This window comes from Hoplias malabaricus, chromosome X1, assembly GCF_029633855.1.
Source record: "Hoplias malabaricus isolate fHopMal1 chromosome X1, fHopMal1.hap1, whole genome shotgun sequence".
NCBI classification, from domain to species: domain Eukaryota; kingdom Metazoa; phylum Chordata; class Actinopteri; order Characiformes; family Erythrinidae; genus Hoplias; species Hoplias malabaricus.
In genome coordinates, this window is record NC_089818.1 from 15,249,028 (window position 1) to 15,265,711 (window position 16,684).

At 43.0% G+C, this 16,684-nt stretch overlaps 1 protein-coding gene across 1 annotated transcript; it reads right to left on the reverse strand.

The window, feature by feature from the left end:
• Nucleotides 1–127: 127 nt before the first annotated feature.
• On the reverse strand, nucleotides 128–1,376 carry LOC136676058 (protein NCBP2AS2-like). The gene is made up of 2 exons (XM_066652910.1): nucleotides 1,307–1,376; nucleotides 128–703 (listed from the first exon to the last, which is right to left on the reverse strand). The coding sequence occupies exon 2, from the start codon at nucleotides 700–702 to the stop codon at nucleotides 388–390; it is 315 nt and encodes a 104-aa protein (XP_066509007.1). The 5' UTR covers nucleotide 703; nucleotides 1,307–1,376; the 3' UTR covers nucleotides 128–387.
• Between the last annotated feature and the right edge of the window lie 15,308 nt (nucleotides 1,377–16,684).

Below are 16,684 nucleotides of genomic sequence, written 5' to 3' on the forward strand. Positions count from 1 at the left end.
AACTGGGAACTGCTTTTGTGGTGTACCCCCATGGGCTCTGGGACAGCATGGGTTGAACTATGGCAGTTTTACAGCTCTTGTGCTTAAAGGAACTCCACAACAAAGTGTGCAAAACATGTTTGTTGAGATCAGATTTTATTCATTAAAACTGTCCAATGATTTGAATCAGGTGCTTAAATATACAACTGTGCAGAAGAAATACGAGCGGAGACAGGCTCTCCTGTTATAACCTAACAACGTTAACACTGCCCCCACCAGTGTTTCCACATGTAGGTGTTTAGAGTAATGTATTTCAAACAGACTGTGGTTCTGTTATATCTTAAGGTCTACACCAGTGCTTCCAGTCCACACGTGCGTCCAGTTCCACTTCCCCTCAGTCCACACGGGTCACTTTTTGTCCTTTATCTGTCGGCTGGCCTCTCTCATGCCCTCCTTCACCTCTCTGACAAAGGTGTCTCTGAGTCTGGAGGCAGTCTGGGCTGCCTGGGCTGCACTGTGGGGCATCTTCCTCACCTCATCCTGCAGCTGTCTGACCGTTTCTGAGTCCCTGAGCCGGGCAGCGGCCTGTTTCCCTGTCAGCTGGGCCTTGGTGAAGCTGAAGGCTGTAAGCTGGGCCGCCCTCCGGATCACCCTGGACTCTGAGAGGCGCTCCACCAGCTGAACCCTGTGGATCAGTGCGAACAGGAGCCTCTGGAGAACCATCCTGGAAGAGGAACACAGAACATAATGATTTATTCAGTGCTGTATGTCAGTGAGCTGTGTTTAGAAAAGGTACATATTTATAATAATGGTATAAGTCAGTATTTGTTTAGGTCACTAAACAGTTTCATTCTCTTAAAGCAATTCTTCTAGATGTAACTCAGGTGGTGTAAGTCAGATTAAGATGGTTCCAGTCTCCTACAGCAGATGTTTTTTTACACTGAGTCTCATAATAAAAACAAGAGTTTAGAAATGTGTAAACAGCGGTTATTTCTATTTTATGGAAGAAAGACACAGCAGTTATTTCAGTGTTATGTTCCAAAGTCTCTTCCAGTGGCTATTTGAGGTGTACTTTAGTGTTGTAAGTCAGTATTGGTGTTAATTCGAGTGTTAGAGACATATTCATGTGTATCTGCGTGCTGTCAGTATTTGTGTTTATTTCGGTGTTGTACGTCAGAACGTTTGTGTATTTTAGTGTTTTATGCCAGTATTAGTGTGTTTATTGGCGTTGTAAGTATGTATTTATGTGTATATGAATGTTTTATGTCAGTAATAGTGAGTTATACGTCATTATTAGTGTGTAAACAGTAAGTTAACGCTTCTTTACCTGGAGCAGCTCAAGGTCCTCTGGCGTGAGTGTCCGCAGTGCGCATGCTCAGTGCTCAGCTCCTCCGCGTTAAAATACAAACGCAGCTTGGAGCTTGTTGCTGCCGCTTACAGGCCGGAGGAAAGAAAATCGACTCATTTGAACCGATTCTTGAAATCTTTTGTTTAAATGAATGAATGAACGAGTCGTTGATAAACGGTTCCTTTGAACAGATTCAGGGTTGCTCTACTTCCAGGACAGATTGAAATTGGGCAGCAGTAACTCTACTGCTGACTATATATCAGCCCTAGGTTTTCTCCTACTGGTCCCGTCACTGACACTGAGGGCATTCATTTGTGTGAATCATTATAAATTGTTCTCAAATTCCATAGGTTTTCTGATTCTTCCTGGCTCTTAATCCTGGAGGAATTGACCTTACTTCTAATTTCACTGGAGAGATTGAGTGTGAAAAGATGTTATCCTTGGTTGTACATCTCCATCACTTTCTCAGCTAACAGTTTTTCTCAAAAAGGTATCGATAAAGAGTTTTTAACCCATTTGAAGCAGTATCAAACCGTTTCTTTTGATACTCCACTTTCTTTTGGTATTCCACAGTTTCTGTGGAGGGTGTAACACTGGATCGCACTAACTTCTCCTTTAGTGTGGGGAAATTAGGACGCTCCAGGCCTGGAGGGTGTGTGGTGTGTAGTTAGCCATTAGCGATTAGCACTCAGGACACATACTCAGGAGTGGGCTACACGAGGGCTAGTTTATTTACTAAACGGACCATACAAAGCCAGGTCACACGGCTGCTACTCATTCCGTTCATTTATAAAGGAAACATACAACAGAGAGCTTCTTAATAGTGTTACTGGATTAATAGAGAGTCTACAGTAAGATGGAGGGGTCACTCTACTACTAACTCTCTCATGGGAGAGACTGCTGTATACATACACACATATAACAAAAATAGTTAGCCTCTCTTAAAGGCACAGCTTAGCTGTAACAGTTACAGGGGTTTAACTTTATAGGGTCATATGCAGTTTTTAATAAATTAGTTTTTAGAAGAACCATTTTGAAGTATTTATTACATACAGCAGAAGCTATGGATTCAGTGAAGGAGAGAGAACCGAATAATGAATGACTCCGCACCCAACGACCATTCAGAAGCAGGTTCAGATAAGCTTGACTACTACTCCTTTCAGTGAGGACTTTGAGAGCTTGTGTGTTCCTAGATAGATAAAATATCTGCCCTAAACAGCCCCTGCCTGACGCTGCTTCCAGTGTAAGTGTGGGTGTGTAAGAAGCAGTCAGGCTGGGGATTGCATCATCTCAAAAATTCTCACAATGAGCTAAAGTTTGAAGTGTTTTTTTTTTTTATTATTGTGTGAAGTAAGGGATTTATCCGTTTCTGTTGTCTATTCATTCATTGTGGTTTCGTGTTAGATTAGCTTTATGGCCAACTTATTGCACTAAGCTAAGAATAGTGTCCCAATCATCCAGAGAAAGCCTGTTAAAGTCATGAAAATTATGGGTCTGCTAATTCATAGCTCCATTGGAAATGGTGTTTAATAATGCTAGCAGGTCTATGTCATGTAGCTGAGGTGCTAGGAGATGTAATGTCTGAAGTAAGTGGTCAGCGCTGTGACAGAGCATTTCCCCATTGAAATGTAAGCTTTCCAAAGGCAGTCACCAAAATACAGATTCAAACAAGCAGGATTTCTGATGTCACGCACCTAAGGAAGCAATCCAGGTCAATTCACGGGGTGGGGACTTCAAGGTGGGTGGAAATACAGACAGGAACTAAATGCATAGTCATAGGTCTGCGCATACTGAATGATGAGGTTACAGCTAAACCAGGTTTAAGGCGTTACTTTATATATTTTCTCAAAAACAACTTGGAAAATCATTTAAATCAAACCTAAAACTCCTTGGAATATGTAGAATAATATTATATTATAATTACAGTCTATACTGAGAATAATTATATGTATTAACTAGATTTATGATTTCACTTGCTAATAGATCATTTTTCGCTAAGTTTAAGCAGAAGTGGCCCCACTGAATACCTCACCGCATTATCAACCCCACAGTGTGGGACCTTTAGCACAACCTGAGGTGCGGGAGGTCAGTGGAACCTATGAACTTTGAACCTCTTCAGCTAAGAATCAGTCATTAGCTTCATTAAATTAGCTGTGGTACAACACTCTTAACTTTAAAAGCTTCAGCTCCACAATGTGTTACTGACCTTCACATGGACTCAGTGTGGGATTCTCACGGTGAGGTGGATTTGTGGTGTGTTTACTAAACTTGCACAGGTACAACACTAAAAATCTTCCATTGTCTACTACTGAAGGATTACATGAGATTTCAGGATTAGCGCAAAGCTGTGGAATGCTGTGATTAGTGGCTACGTGTTTGAACGGGAGTGGGATTGTGTCCTTGTTTTAATTACGGTCATACATTCTCTTGAGTGTAGGCATAACATATTTCATATATTGTGTATGGACACCACTTATAAATTAGGGGAATCCAGCTGTCTTTAAGTGCGTGTATTGTGCACACAGTGCTAACCATAGCCCTAAGCATGAAGCATGAACATGAAATGAATTGGGGCGCTCTGGAGCAGCTGTCCATGAGCTAACAGTCGCCTTGCTCAATGCCAAGCGAAGGCCAGCAGGTTATGTGTTCTCAGTGTACAGACCTCTGGCCTGTATTTTCGGGATGAGCTGGAACAGGTTTTCATTGCTGAATGCAATTAAATCCTTACAGCAATGTTCCGATAAGATGTAGTGGAGTTCCCAGGATATTAGAGGCTGTTGCTGAATACCTTTGATTTCAAAAGTAATGCTGGATGTGCAGGTGCCCAAAAAAACTTTTGGCTGAATACTCTGTTATCATTTGTTGGCAGGAGCAGTGCAACACGATCCACACCACCTCCAGCTGTTCCTTACGGCGTACAGCAGGTTCAAGTTGTACTTCAACAAACAAACCAACCAGTCATGAAAGGGGAACTCCACCTTTATGTCTCTTTCAATATTTCCGCATGACTACATCAGTGAGAATTACACAAGGTAATTTTGAGTGGTCTGAGGTGAAATGCTCCACTCTGAAGCAATGTTTAGTCATTTTTACAGTGGCACTGATACGAACCCAGGGTCACAATGTCTGAAAAGCATTATTTTGCATTTTTAAACGGCCCATTTGAAGGAAGTGGCAAACGCTGGATACCGCACATGCCTCGGGAAATGAACTACTTTTGGAGTCATTTGTGCTAATGTTATTTTCTGACTCTCCAAAGATGTGGACCAGAGATACTTTTAAAGTGCTTTCCTCATTGAACTCGGATAAACTTTCTGTTTTATACTGTTCACTGTCCTCCTTGCCATATTTAAAGAAACACAATGTAGTATGTTTACCTTAAAAAATACAGCTTCAATATAAATGTGATGCTTCACAGAGCTGTAAGAGGAAGAATAGAGGCTCCGTTATTACAACCTTAGGGATCAGCACTGCAGAAACTGCACTATGTAACCATTGGAAGTTAAGCACCACTCATTCCCATCCCCCTTGATTTCAGGACAGTGCTGTAATAATTAATTACACTCTGCAACTGTAGGGGGAGGGCGGAACACAGCAGGTAGTGTCACAGTCACAGGAGTTTGGTGTGTTCTCCCTGTGTCCGTGTGGGTTTCCTCCGGTTTCCTCCGGTTTCCTCCCACAGTCCAAAAACACATGTTGGTAGGTGGATTGGCGACTCAAAAGTGTCCATAGGTGTGAGTGAATATGTGAGTGTGTGTCGCCCTGTGAAAGACTGCCGCCCCCTCCAGGGTGTGTGCCTGCCTTGCGCCCGAGACCCTGAACTGGATTAACGGTTACAGATAATGAATGAACTGTAGGGGGAGCCCAAGAGCAAAACTCTACCTAGTGTTCCTTTAAAACATTCCAGTGTCAAACCATTCATTCATTGATTTGTTCATTGTTTGTAAGTGCTTCATGATGATCAGGGTCATGCTGGGTCCTTAGCCTGCCTGGAATCATTGGGCACAATGCAGGAACACACCCTGCACAGGGCGCCAGTCAGTGAGGAACCAGTCTGGCAAATACAAATGAACAGAACCGACAAAAAAAACTGAATTAGTTTCTGCAAAGATTATGTATTTCTTAATAAAATTTTAATACATTTTCTTTATTGATTCAAAAAACTGTCACTTTTAAACAAAGAAAGAAAGGATGCTAGAAGTGTAAACAAAGAGTGGGCGAGGGACAGAGAACACTTGATAAGCCAGAGATATGCCTTGTTTCCATTAAAGCTTACAGAAGCCTACACAAGGTCCTCAGTGGACGGATGAATGGTTTGAAACCGTCTGATAAAAAAAACGTCACATAAACAGCTTTGCAGTCTCCATAGAGATGTAATATTCAATTGAACAGGACACTCTGGAACAGCTGCACATGACTCTAATGTCCCTGTATACCGCCTCCCCCACACACAGCACTGGCCTGGGTTCTCTGGACGTATGGAGCACCATCCAGTATCTTAGAATCAAGCTTGTGTGGCCAAATTATCATTAGCTGACAACACTAATGTTTATGTATGAGCAAGGTATATGTACAGGGGATTGTTACATTGGTCAGAATCATTCACATTTTTTCTGTTAGGTAAAGGGTGGCCTTTTTGTGTGGCGTTAAGAGGTTTGGGAAGTTATATCTGTTAGCCGTTGATGAGATGAAAGCAGAAAGTAAACTAACAGACATATGGGAAGTCAGTCGTAGGTGTGGGATTGATGTGGTTGATATCTGTGGGATCTTTACTGTGCAAAAATATTCCACATGTAGTTTCAAATCCTCTAAAGCTCCAGGACACAAATTAGTTTACTGTACCTTTACAGGAAGAGCCTCAGATAACGTGGTATCTCCAAGGATCCTCTTAATCTGAGTTTATACAATGTCCCAGAGTACATTTTTTTAAAATTCTATCTACACGACCTTCTGTCTTTCTGTAAGGAGAAACAACATTTTATCATCTTGTATTTCATGACCCCTGGAGCTCACGATGCTGCAGCTTGGGCCAAAAGAAACTAAAAGAAGAAGCTAATAATGGACAGAATATCACTGTCTGAAATCTGACCTAGACCCAAATTCAAACACCGCAGTGTAGCATTGTTTTCTTGGAAGAGAAATTGGAGGATAATGCTTAAAAACACACTGTACTTAGATTCAGTCAGCCATGCTTCAGATTAATACAGGAGCTGCAAGGCTAATGACGCTAACATGTAATAGCTGGTTTCCACTGGGTTAGCATCATACAAAATGTGTTCATAAATCAACACGGTATAATTAAGATGCTTTAGAGCCAAGAGCTTAAGGACCCCCAGGTCCAATGCCTAACTGGACAGACTTTACCATAAGAATATTAGTAAAAACTTCCATTATTTGTTAGCAAATTTAGCACCATAGCTCTAGTGCAAAACTAACGTAGCATAGTAGTAAACAATTAGCTTATGCTATTATATTCATTAATTGTCTGTAGCCACTTATTCAGTTCAGGGTCACGGTGGGTCCAGGGTCTACACCGAATCAATGGGGAATCGGAATCTCCGTCACAGGGCACTACACAGTCACACAATCACTCACAAACTCAGACAACCACTCACACTCTCACACCTAGGGACACTTTTTGAAGGAATGTTGGAGGAAACCCACCCAGGTACAGGGAGAACACTGCTATTATATGTATATTATCATATTCATATTAATTTAATGTACGTACAAATAAGTAAAAATATATTTTTTGTATAAACATTAATTTTAATTTAAAAAACCCATGCGGACACAGGGAGAACACACCAACTCCTCACAGACAGTCAATCAGGGCAGGAATCGAACCCACAACCTCCAGGAGCTGTATGACTGCGAAACTACCTGCTGCACCACCATGCCGCCTTTATATTTTTTTGATGTAATCAATAATGAATGTATCCTAGGTTTTTTATAAAATTACAATTGTCATATTTAATTCTATGCAGCAATTACCATAAAATGACAAAAGAGCTAGAATACTCCTAAGATATATATTTATACTATTATACAATTGTTGACAGATAAAAGTACAGACAAAATTCAAGTGTCAAAATGGCTGGTACTGCTCTTTTCAGCTGTGCTAGTGTAGTGGGTAACACCTCTGCCCTTCAAACAGAAGCCTAGGGTTCAGGTCCCATCTTCACTAAAGCTATAAGTCACACTGAGTAGGAGCGTCAGCGTAACGCCACAGATGTAAATGCTATTTGTCCATATTTATCCACAACAGTGACGAGATTTGCACAGAGAGGAAACCGAGGTTGGACAGAGGACAGTGCAGGGTCAGTGAGGATCGAGTCTCCGTCCGTCCCCCTCCCCGCCTCTGTATGGGACACACAGATAAGTGTGTGTTCTGAGAACGTGCCGCTGCACAGTTGGGGCTGGGGGAGGCTGCACAACGCAGATACTGTTCAGAAGAAAGGCGGGAAGGAAGCACTGGACTTTGTGAATGATTAACCCTTCGAGTTCTGAGGGTCCACATAAGGGTCCGTGCTTCAGCTCTTTCACACTACGTAACCTAAAGTTTCATACATTCTCATTAATAAGAGTTATTGATATCTGTATATAAGTCAGAAGCATCTTCCCACTGGCCTCAGTATATGTAAGCTCATGCACAGCTGCTCCAGGGTGTTTTAAGTGTTTTTTTGAGGATATGACCCAGATGAATGAATCAACAATACAGAGACATGTACAAAAGGAAACATACTGTGTATGTATCACTGGGGTTGCGCTACCACATTCCCAGCCCTTTGGACTCCAAAGAACTCCTCAAACTTGAAAGGTGAAGAAACTGGCTGGAGGAACAGGGCAGCCTTGCCCTTAAGCGAAGGAACACCTTCACTCTTTAGGACGGGACATGGAACCACATAGTACTGTCGTATTTTGAGATCGCATGTTGTTCCTCCAGGTTTCCAAGCCTCAGTACAAAAGTTTCTGCACCCCCACTGTTTTATGGAAATGTGTTAAATTAAAATCTAAGGTATTAGAGCTTGTGCCAGAATCAGCAGGTTAAATAACTCCACGTGTGGCCTTGAAGCGGAGACAATGAAAAGCACCTCATCCTCCGAGCTCAAGGACACAGTGTTCTTTCCGAACAGCTTGTGGTGTCTGTGGAGAACCTCCACCAAACACCAGCTACAAAAACACAGACCTCTGGCTCATTTTGTAGCCAAAAGTTTGTCTGACACCAGTCTAAACCATTCAGAAGTGGGATTTTAGGTCTAGAACATCTGTCTAACTTGACCCAACGACGGCACCTAAAACCACCCCTCACCCAGTGACAGGACAAGCATATGTTTACACTCTATATTTACCTTATTAGAGCATTATTACCCTTTAATAATTCTATTATAGTCACAAAATATAGAGGAATAATGTAAATTACCTTTTTAAAAAGTCATTTTTGAAGCCTATCTACATTTTTATATTGAATCACTATGTACTTTGGCCACAATTATAATTGGCAAGCAGCCTATTCTCTCCGTGCCCATTGCCATGTTTGAGCCAGAGGCTCTAAGTAGGGGTTCACAATGGACTTGTCTTTGGAATGCTGATTCCAAAGACATTTTTCCTGTTGCTTTCAATGTGTGCAGTGCAATCAGATCCTCAAAACAATGTCCTGACATGTAGTGCAAACCCTTTTCAGAGGAGTAGAGGTTGTTACTGCAGCAAAAGGGGGGTTCCACTAATGCCACATGAGCCTGTGAACGGATGGGGGGCATTACATGAGGATTTCTGAAGGTAATTTAAGCAAATATTCATTCATCACACCCTCCTGGATATGGAAATAGATGTTTATGTTTCTGGCACATAATTACATTAATGTAATTATGTTTAACACGTAATTACAGTATTTACTTACACCCAGCGCAGCGTGTGAGAGAAAACACTGAGAATAAAAGCCGTTTTGGCTGTGACCGCCATTGTGAGGATTAAGATTGCGGCGTGTGAGCAGACTTTACTGTTTACATGCTGTCACTACACAACTCTCTCTCTCTCTCTCGCTGTATCTCTGTTTTTCTTTGTATCTTTCTATCTCCCTCTTATCTGAACTGACTGTAGAAGTGATGCAGGACAGTGCAGGTGTGTTTGTGGCACCAAGTTGCTTCACCTGAACTGATAAGAAATAACACACACACACACACACACACAAACACACACACACACAGTTCCTCTCCCATAACCAGACACTAACTGAAGCATTAATAGTGCAAGTTTACAATTCTCTTATTTATTCAAGTAACATCAACTTCTATCACCAAATCAGTAGCTTAACTTTATAACATCAGATACAACATTAACATCAATGTTCAAAAATTCAGAAATACACAAAATTGGCCAAAATACATAAAGTTTCATATTTCAAACTGGGCTTCAGTTTCTCACTTTTCAATCTGTGCAAAAATGAGCAAAGGCAGGTGCAATGGTGTAGGAGTGAGTTTGATAGTGGGGGTGGGGGGCATATTTGCTGAGTCAAAGCCCACCCCATACCCAAAATATTAGCTATAAGCTGATTCCTATGTAGATAATGCAGTAAAATACTGCAGTAATAATCATGTGGAACAGCATTTGATTAACATTAACATTGTGTCCCTTACATTTATGTTTCGGCATAGCTGCTCGAGATGAGGGTGGGTACCTGAGCTTTGCCTGACGTAAACAAGGACTACTGACGTGCAGACTGACCAATTAAATGTTTACAGAGAAGGTTATCGACCAATAACGGTAGCTCTACAGTCAGACCATCCAATCAGAAGATTTTAGGCTACTTCACCACGCCCCTTTCTCACCCAAGCGAACCAATCGGAGTAGGGGAGGGCGGGACTAGTTTGTGAACGAAACGCTTCTCGAAGTTCTATGTAAACTCTAGAAAAACAAAATTCCAGGCATTTGTGAAATTCCGCCCGACATTTTTTTAAGTCTAAAAAAGAGGACATGTCCGGGTAAAAGAGGACATCGGGTCACCCTAATTTTGGGATATGGCCAGGGGCTAACGTTAACTTGCTGCATGTTTACAGCGCTTTCTCACAACCTGAACACAGCTAATATTAACGTTAACTCTTAGATCCGTCTGTGTTTCCCTGACATTTATATACAAGCCGCTTTCATAACTGTAATTACCCATCATTGTTATCTGTTGTGCTCTCGTTACTGACCTCGAGCCCAGAGCTGGTAAAAACTATCTTTATAAACCAGACTCTGACGGTGAATCATTGGCCAGTGAAGCTGATGATTGAAGCAGCTTTATATTTGAACAGGCGCCTTAATGAAGGCTTAAAGAAGACCCACATTCTCCGACTCACTGCCAAAACACGTTCATCTCAGTGGCACATTTTCAAAATAAAAGTTTGCGATTAAAACCAAGCTAAATGTTTCTGGTCTCATATACAATGTTATTTTCTTATGTTTAAGGGCTATTCATTGATACAATGCTGATATAATGTTATCATCAGTTCTGGGGAATTTCCAGCACTTTACTTTTATATATAACTGTATATACCCATTAACAAATCTGCTGAATCATTCACCTTTTGTAAACGCTTTAATCTCAACCCCTTGACTTTAACCAATGCGTCCACTCAAAGGGAGCTCTGCAGATGAAACAGCATTAAACCTTATGTAAAGAGGAAGTTTTACAAGCTCCTCTATAGAAACCAGTGCTGTGGGAAAGAATTGCCCCATGCCCTGAATCTCAGACTCAGAGGGGCTTCTCCAGTCTTTGTGTGTAAATGCCAGCTGGAAGATGAATACAGGTAGCAGTAACTAATTCCGTCTCAGGGCCAGGGCTGAGGAAAAAGCTAACACTCTGTTCCTCTCCATTGAGTTAACAAAACACTCTGCCCTCTGTGTTTTATTCCTCTAGACACAATGTTTTAATCCCCAAGTGCTCTGGAGATGTTCATGATTTGCAAAGCTGTGTACTTACAACTTTAACATGTTTCTGTAATTCATGATTCAAACTTTTTAATTATCATGTGTCCAGTAAAACGCAGTTAGGTCATTTTCACACATTAAAGTCCAGACCAAGGTCCGAAACAAGGTTTGTGTTTGTGTCCTGTCATCAACACGTATGTGGGCTGAATCTCTGCATACTTAACACTGATTGGTTTGTAGAGGACCGTGCGTCTGCAGGTAGCCAGGAAAAATAACAAGCCAATTCGTTTTAACAAAATACTATTTACTACTACTACATATTTGTGAGTCTGGTCAAGGTATATCTTATGTAAGACACAAACACACAGTGCTACAATGCTAGTCCTATTTATTTAGCTGCTAATTATTAGCATTTTCTTTTCCACCTAAAATGGCTGACCTCTGATAACTGTCCCAAACCACACCAACTGCACGTTACCCTCTGGTTATTTTTCTACTATAAAGTTCACCTGCCCTGAAATGTAGCTAATGAAAACACTGTCCCCAACAGGAACAGTGGGCTTTGGAAACAACAACAATGGCTGTGGTAATGTTTAAGGCGGTAACATTACTCATTGTGTATTCATGTGTTGTTGCTGTTAGTTCAGAGAGATCAGTAGAGTTTGTTCCTTCCTTGTTGAAGCACCCAGCTTTCGCTGGATTCTTTCATCTGCCACTGATCCAAGGAGCATTTGAACATATTCAAAAGACAGTGGTGTAATTTTACGAGCTGCCGTCACATAAAAACAATGTGGCCTCTGCTGTAGCTGGTGATTGTACAAGCCACTAGTTTGTTCTAAATGTCTGAATTTCACCATGTAGACAAGTCTCTCTGGCCAATAAGCTCTCTGCAAGGTTTACATGTCATTGTTTAATCCCTAATCTGGTTGCTTGGATCCAGGCTCGAGCAAGAACTAAAAAAGTACTCACTTTCAGGGACCAGGTACAAGAAAAAACAAAAAACTGAGCCAAGCCAAGCTGAATAAGTCCCATGCAGTGGAAAAGCTACATTGGTGCCCTTTAATGATGCAGTATTTTAGACCCTATGTGGGAATGGCAGCTGTTCATGTTTTAGCTTTTATTTACAGGGTGACCTTATGTTGGTTTTCAAAAGACGAGGACTGGGGCCGGATGGTAGCATGGGGCTGACAAACAGCTGCGCTGGGTGATCTGTGGTGTGCTTTGGTGTGTGGGGGGAATAGATGGCAGATGCATCAATGACCATTCAAACATTGTGTTGGACTTTAATACATAAACAGATTTAACAAGAAAAAATAACAAATGCCTTTATGGCCTTATACTTTTAATAACACGTTAGCGAGCATGCTATAAACAACCACAGCAGTGTCAGTCAGTATTAAATTAACACTTGCTAGAGTTTACAGCTAACAGGGGAGTAGAACTGCAAGCATCTGAAGACACACACACACACACACACACACACACAAACACACATACAGAGAGAGAGAGAGACAGAGTGACAGAGAATGAGAGAGACTGTTTATTTCCCTTGACAAAAACAGTAATTTAAAGTGTGTTAGCGAACGTGCTAGAACACAATAAAGTGAATCACAGTTGAAATGACAAGAGCTTTAATTCTGTAATAATTGTTTAGAGACAATCTTCCTGAAACTGAGGGCTTTATGCTGCTCTTGCTGAATCTTGGCCTTGGGCATGATGACTGTGGGCATTCTACTGGAGATTACACTAGCTGTGTCTTCAGCTGAATGCATGTGTCAGCAGAGTGCTACTGGTTTGAAGGACTTTCCACAAACCCTTGGACATAGTCCACTTTAGATGGATACATCCCGTAGGAGAAGGAGGCTGGTGAAAATGTTTCATGGAAAAAGAAGCTGTTTGTCTAACGCCTGTGAGTCGTACTGTAAAAATCGTGAGCATTGCCATATTTTCACAGGTGCTGCAAAATTATGTGAGAAAAAGCCACAAGGGTTTGTGTCTGCAGCTCCATTTTCCTGAGCCCCTCCCTGCTTCTGGGTCTGATACGTTTGGCTCCTGTGGGCCTTTCTGTCCTGTTTCAGACCAAGGGGCAATGTGTGCTGAGTAGACAGTCTGGAAATAAAGCCTTCTATTCATTACTGTACATTCACCTTCTCTGAGCCCCCTGTGGTCACTCACAGAGCACAGAACAAGGAGGAAAATTTACATTTCAGTCTCTGCTCCAATCCCTGGGCACAAGAGCACACTCTGGACAGGTGCCAGTCTATTACAAGTCGTCACAAACTCACTCACCCAGTCAATCACACACTCACACCTGTGGACAGATCCACAAACTCACCCAGTCACTCACACACTCACACCTGTGGACAGTTTCACACACTCACCGAGTCACTCACACACACCTGTGGACAGTTTCACACACTCACCCTGTCACTCACACTTGTGGAGAGTTTCACACACTCACCGAGTCACTTACACACACCTGTGGACAGTTTCACACACTCACCCTGTCACTCACACACTCACACCTGTGGACAGTTTCACTCACCCTGTCACTCACACATTCACACTTGTGGAGAGTTTCACACACTCACCCAGTCACTCACACACTCACCTGTGGACAGTTTCACACACTCACCCTGTCACTTAAACTCACAACTGTGGACAGTTTCACACACTCACCCAGTCACTCACACACTCACACCTGTGGACAGTTTCACACACTCACCCTGTCACTCACACATTCACACCTGTGGACAGTTTCACACACTCACCCAATCACTCACACACTCACAACTGTGGACAGTTTCACACACTCACCCAGTCACTCACACACTCACAACTGTGGACAGTTTCACACACTCACCCAGTCACTCACACACTCACACCTGTGGACAGTTTCACACACTCACCCTGTCACTCACACATTCACACTTGTGGACAGTTTCACACACTCACCCAGTCACTCACACCTGTGGACAGTTTCATACACTCACCCAGTCACTCACACACTCACACCTGTGGACAGTTTCACACACTCACCCTGTCACACTCACAACTGTGGGCAGTTTCACACACTCACCCAGTCACTCTCTCACTCACACCTGTGGACAGTTTCACACATTCACCCAGTCACTCACACACTCACACCTGTGGACAGTTTCACACACTCACCCAGTCACTCACACACTCACACCTGTGGACAGTTTCACACACTCACCCTGTCACTCACACACTCACACCTGTGGACAGTTTCACACACTCACCCTGTCACTCACACTTACACCTGTGGACAGTTTCACACACTCACCCAGTCACTCACACACTCACACCTGTGGACAGTTTCACACACTCACCCTGTCACTCACACACTCACACCTGTGGACAGTTTCACACACTCACCCTGTCACTCACACTTACACCTGTGGACAGTTTCACACACTCACCCAGTCACTCTCTCACTCATACCTGTGGACAGTTTCACATACTCACCCTGTCACCCTGTCACTCACACCTGTGGACAGTTTCACACACTCACCCAGTCACTCTCTCACTCACACCTGTGGACAGTTTCACACACTCACCCTGTCACTCACACTTACACCTGTGGACAGTTTCACACACTCACCCAGTCACTCTCTCACTCACACCTGTGGACAGTTTCACACACTCACCCTGTCACTCATACACTCACACCTGTGGACAGTTTCACATACTCACTCTGTCACTCACACTTTCACACCTGTGGACTGTTTCACACACTCACCCTGTCACTCACACACTCACACCTGTGGACAGTTTCACATACTCACTCTGTCACTCACACTTTCACACCTGTGGACTGTTTCACACACTCACCCAGTCACTCACACACTCACACCTGTGGACAGTTTCACACACTCACCCTGTCACTCACACTTACACCTGTGGACAGTTTCACACACTCACCCAGTCACTCTCTCACTCACACCTGTGGACAGTTTCATACACTCACCCTGTCACTCATACACTCACACCTGTGGACAGTTTCACATACTCACTCTGTCACTCACACTTTCACACCTGTGGACAGTTTCACACACTCACCCAGTCACTCTCACACACGCACCTGGGGACAGTTTCACACACTCACCCTGTCACTCACACTTACACCTGTGGACAGTTTCACACACTCACCCAGTCACTCTCTCACTCACACCTGTGGACAGTTTCACACACTCACCCAGTCACTCACACACACACAACTGTGGACAGTTTCACATACTCACCCTGTCACTCACACACTCACACCTGTGGACAGTTTCACACACTCACCCTGTCACTCACACACTCACACCTGTGGACAGTTTCACATACTCACTCTGTCACTCACACTTTCACACCTGTGGACTGTTTCACACACTCACCCTGTCACTCACACTTACACCTGTGGACAGTTTCACACACTCACCCAGTCACTCTCTCACTCACACCTGTGGACAGTTTCACACACTCACCCTGTCACTCACACTTACACCTGTGGACAGTTTCACACACTCACCCAGTCACTCTCTCACTCACACCTGTGGACCGTTTCACACACACACCCAGTCACTCACACTTACACCTGTGGACAGTTTCACACACTCACCCAGTCACTCTCTCACTCACACCTGTGGACTGTTTCACACACTCACCCTGTCACTCACACTTACACCTGTGGACAGTTTCACACACTCACCCAGTCACTCACACACTAAATAATATCAAAATAATTTATGAAAACAAAATATCCTCACTGTTTTCATATGCATATTATTTCCAATCAAACGTTAAAAAACACCTGTTTTTGGGTTCACTATTTTCGTGATGTCACAAAAAACAACACTGTTGCATGTCAGCCCACTGTTAATCACAAACATTTCACATGCAAGTTCTTAGGGGTTTTAAAGGCACAGCAACAAGAAAAGTCAATCGAGAGAAGGACGAGAAGAACAGTCTGGAGAAATACTTTTTAAAGCCACACAAAAATCATGAGCCTTCCTCGGGGGGAGATGGAATAACAAAAGGGGTCCATGGAAGGACAGGGTCATGGGCAGCGGAGGTCAGTCCGTCTGGTCCTATCCCACAGTAGAGCTACTTTAACACACGGTGCTGAAAGGGTTAATGCTGCACTGAAAGAAAGTGGTCAGGAGTCACAGTGCAGCACAGCTTGGTGTGTGTAGGGGGCCACTTGCCCACGCTGAACCCTCCACCCCATTGTGAATCAGTGAGCACTGGGAGCCCATGACCAGGGCTTTTGTTACGAGATAATTTGATAAATCTCACTTGTCATTGGTCTCCATCTTGTTACTAACGGCAGGTGTAGTGTAGGTCCACAAGGAGAGGGATGTAAGCTTGTCCAAGCGTTCAGTCCGCTGACGTACCCTAACGTAGACGTGACGTCACGCATTATCTCCGTATTGAAAG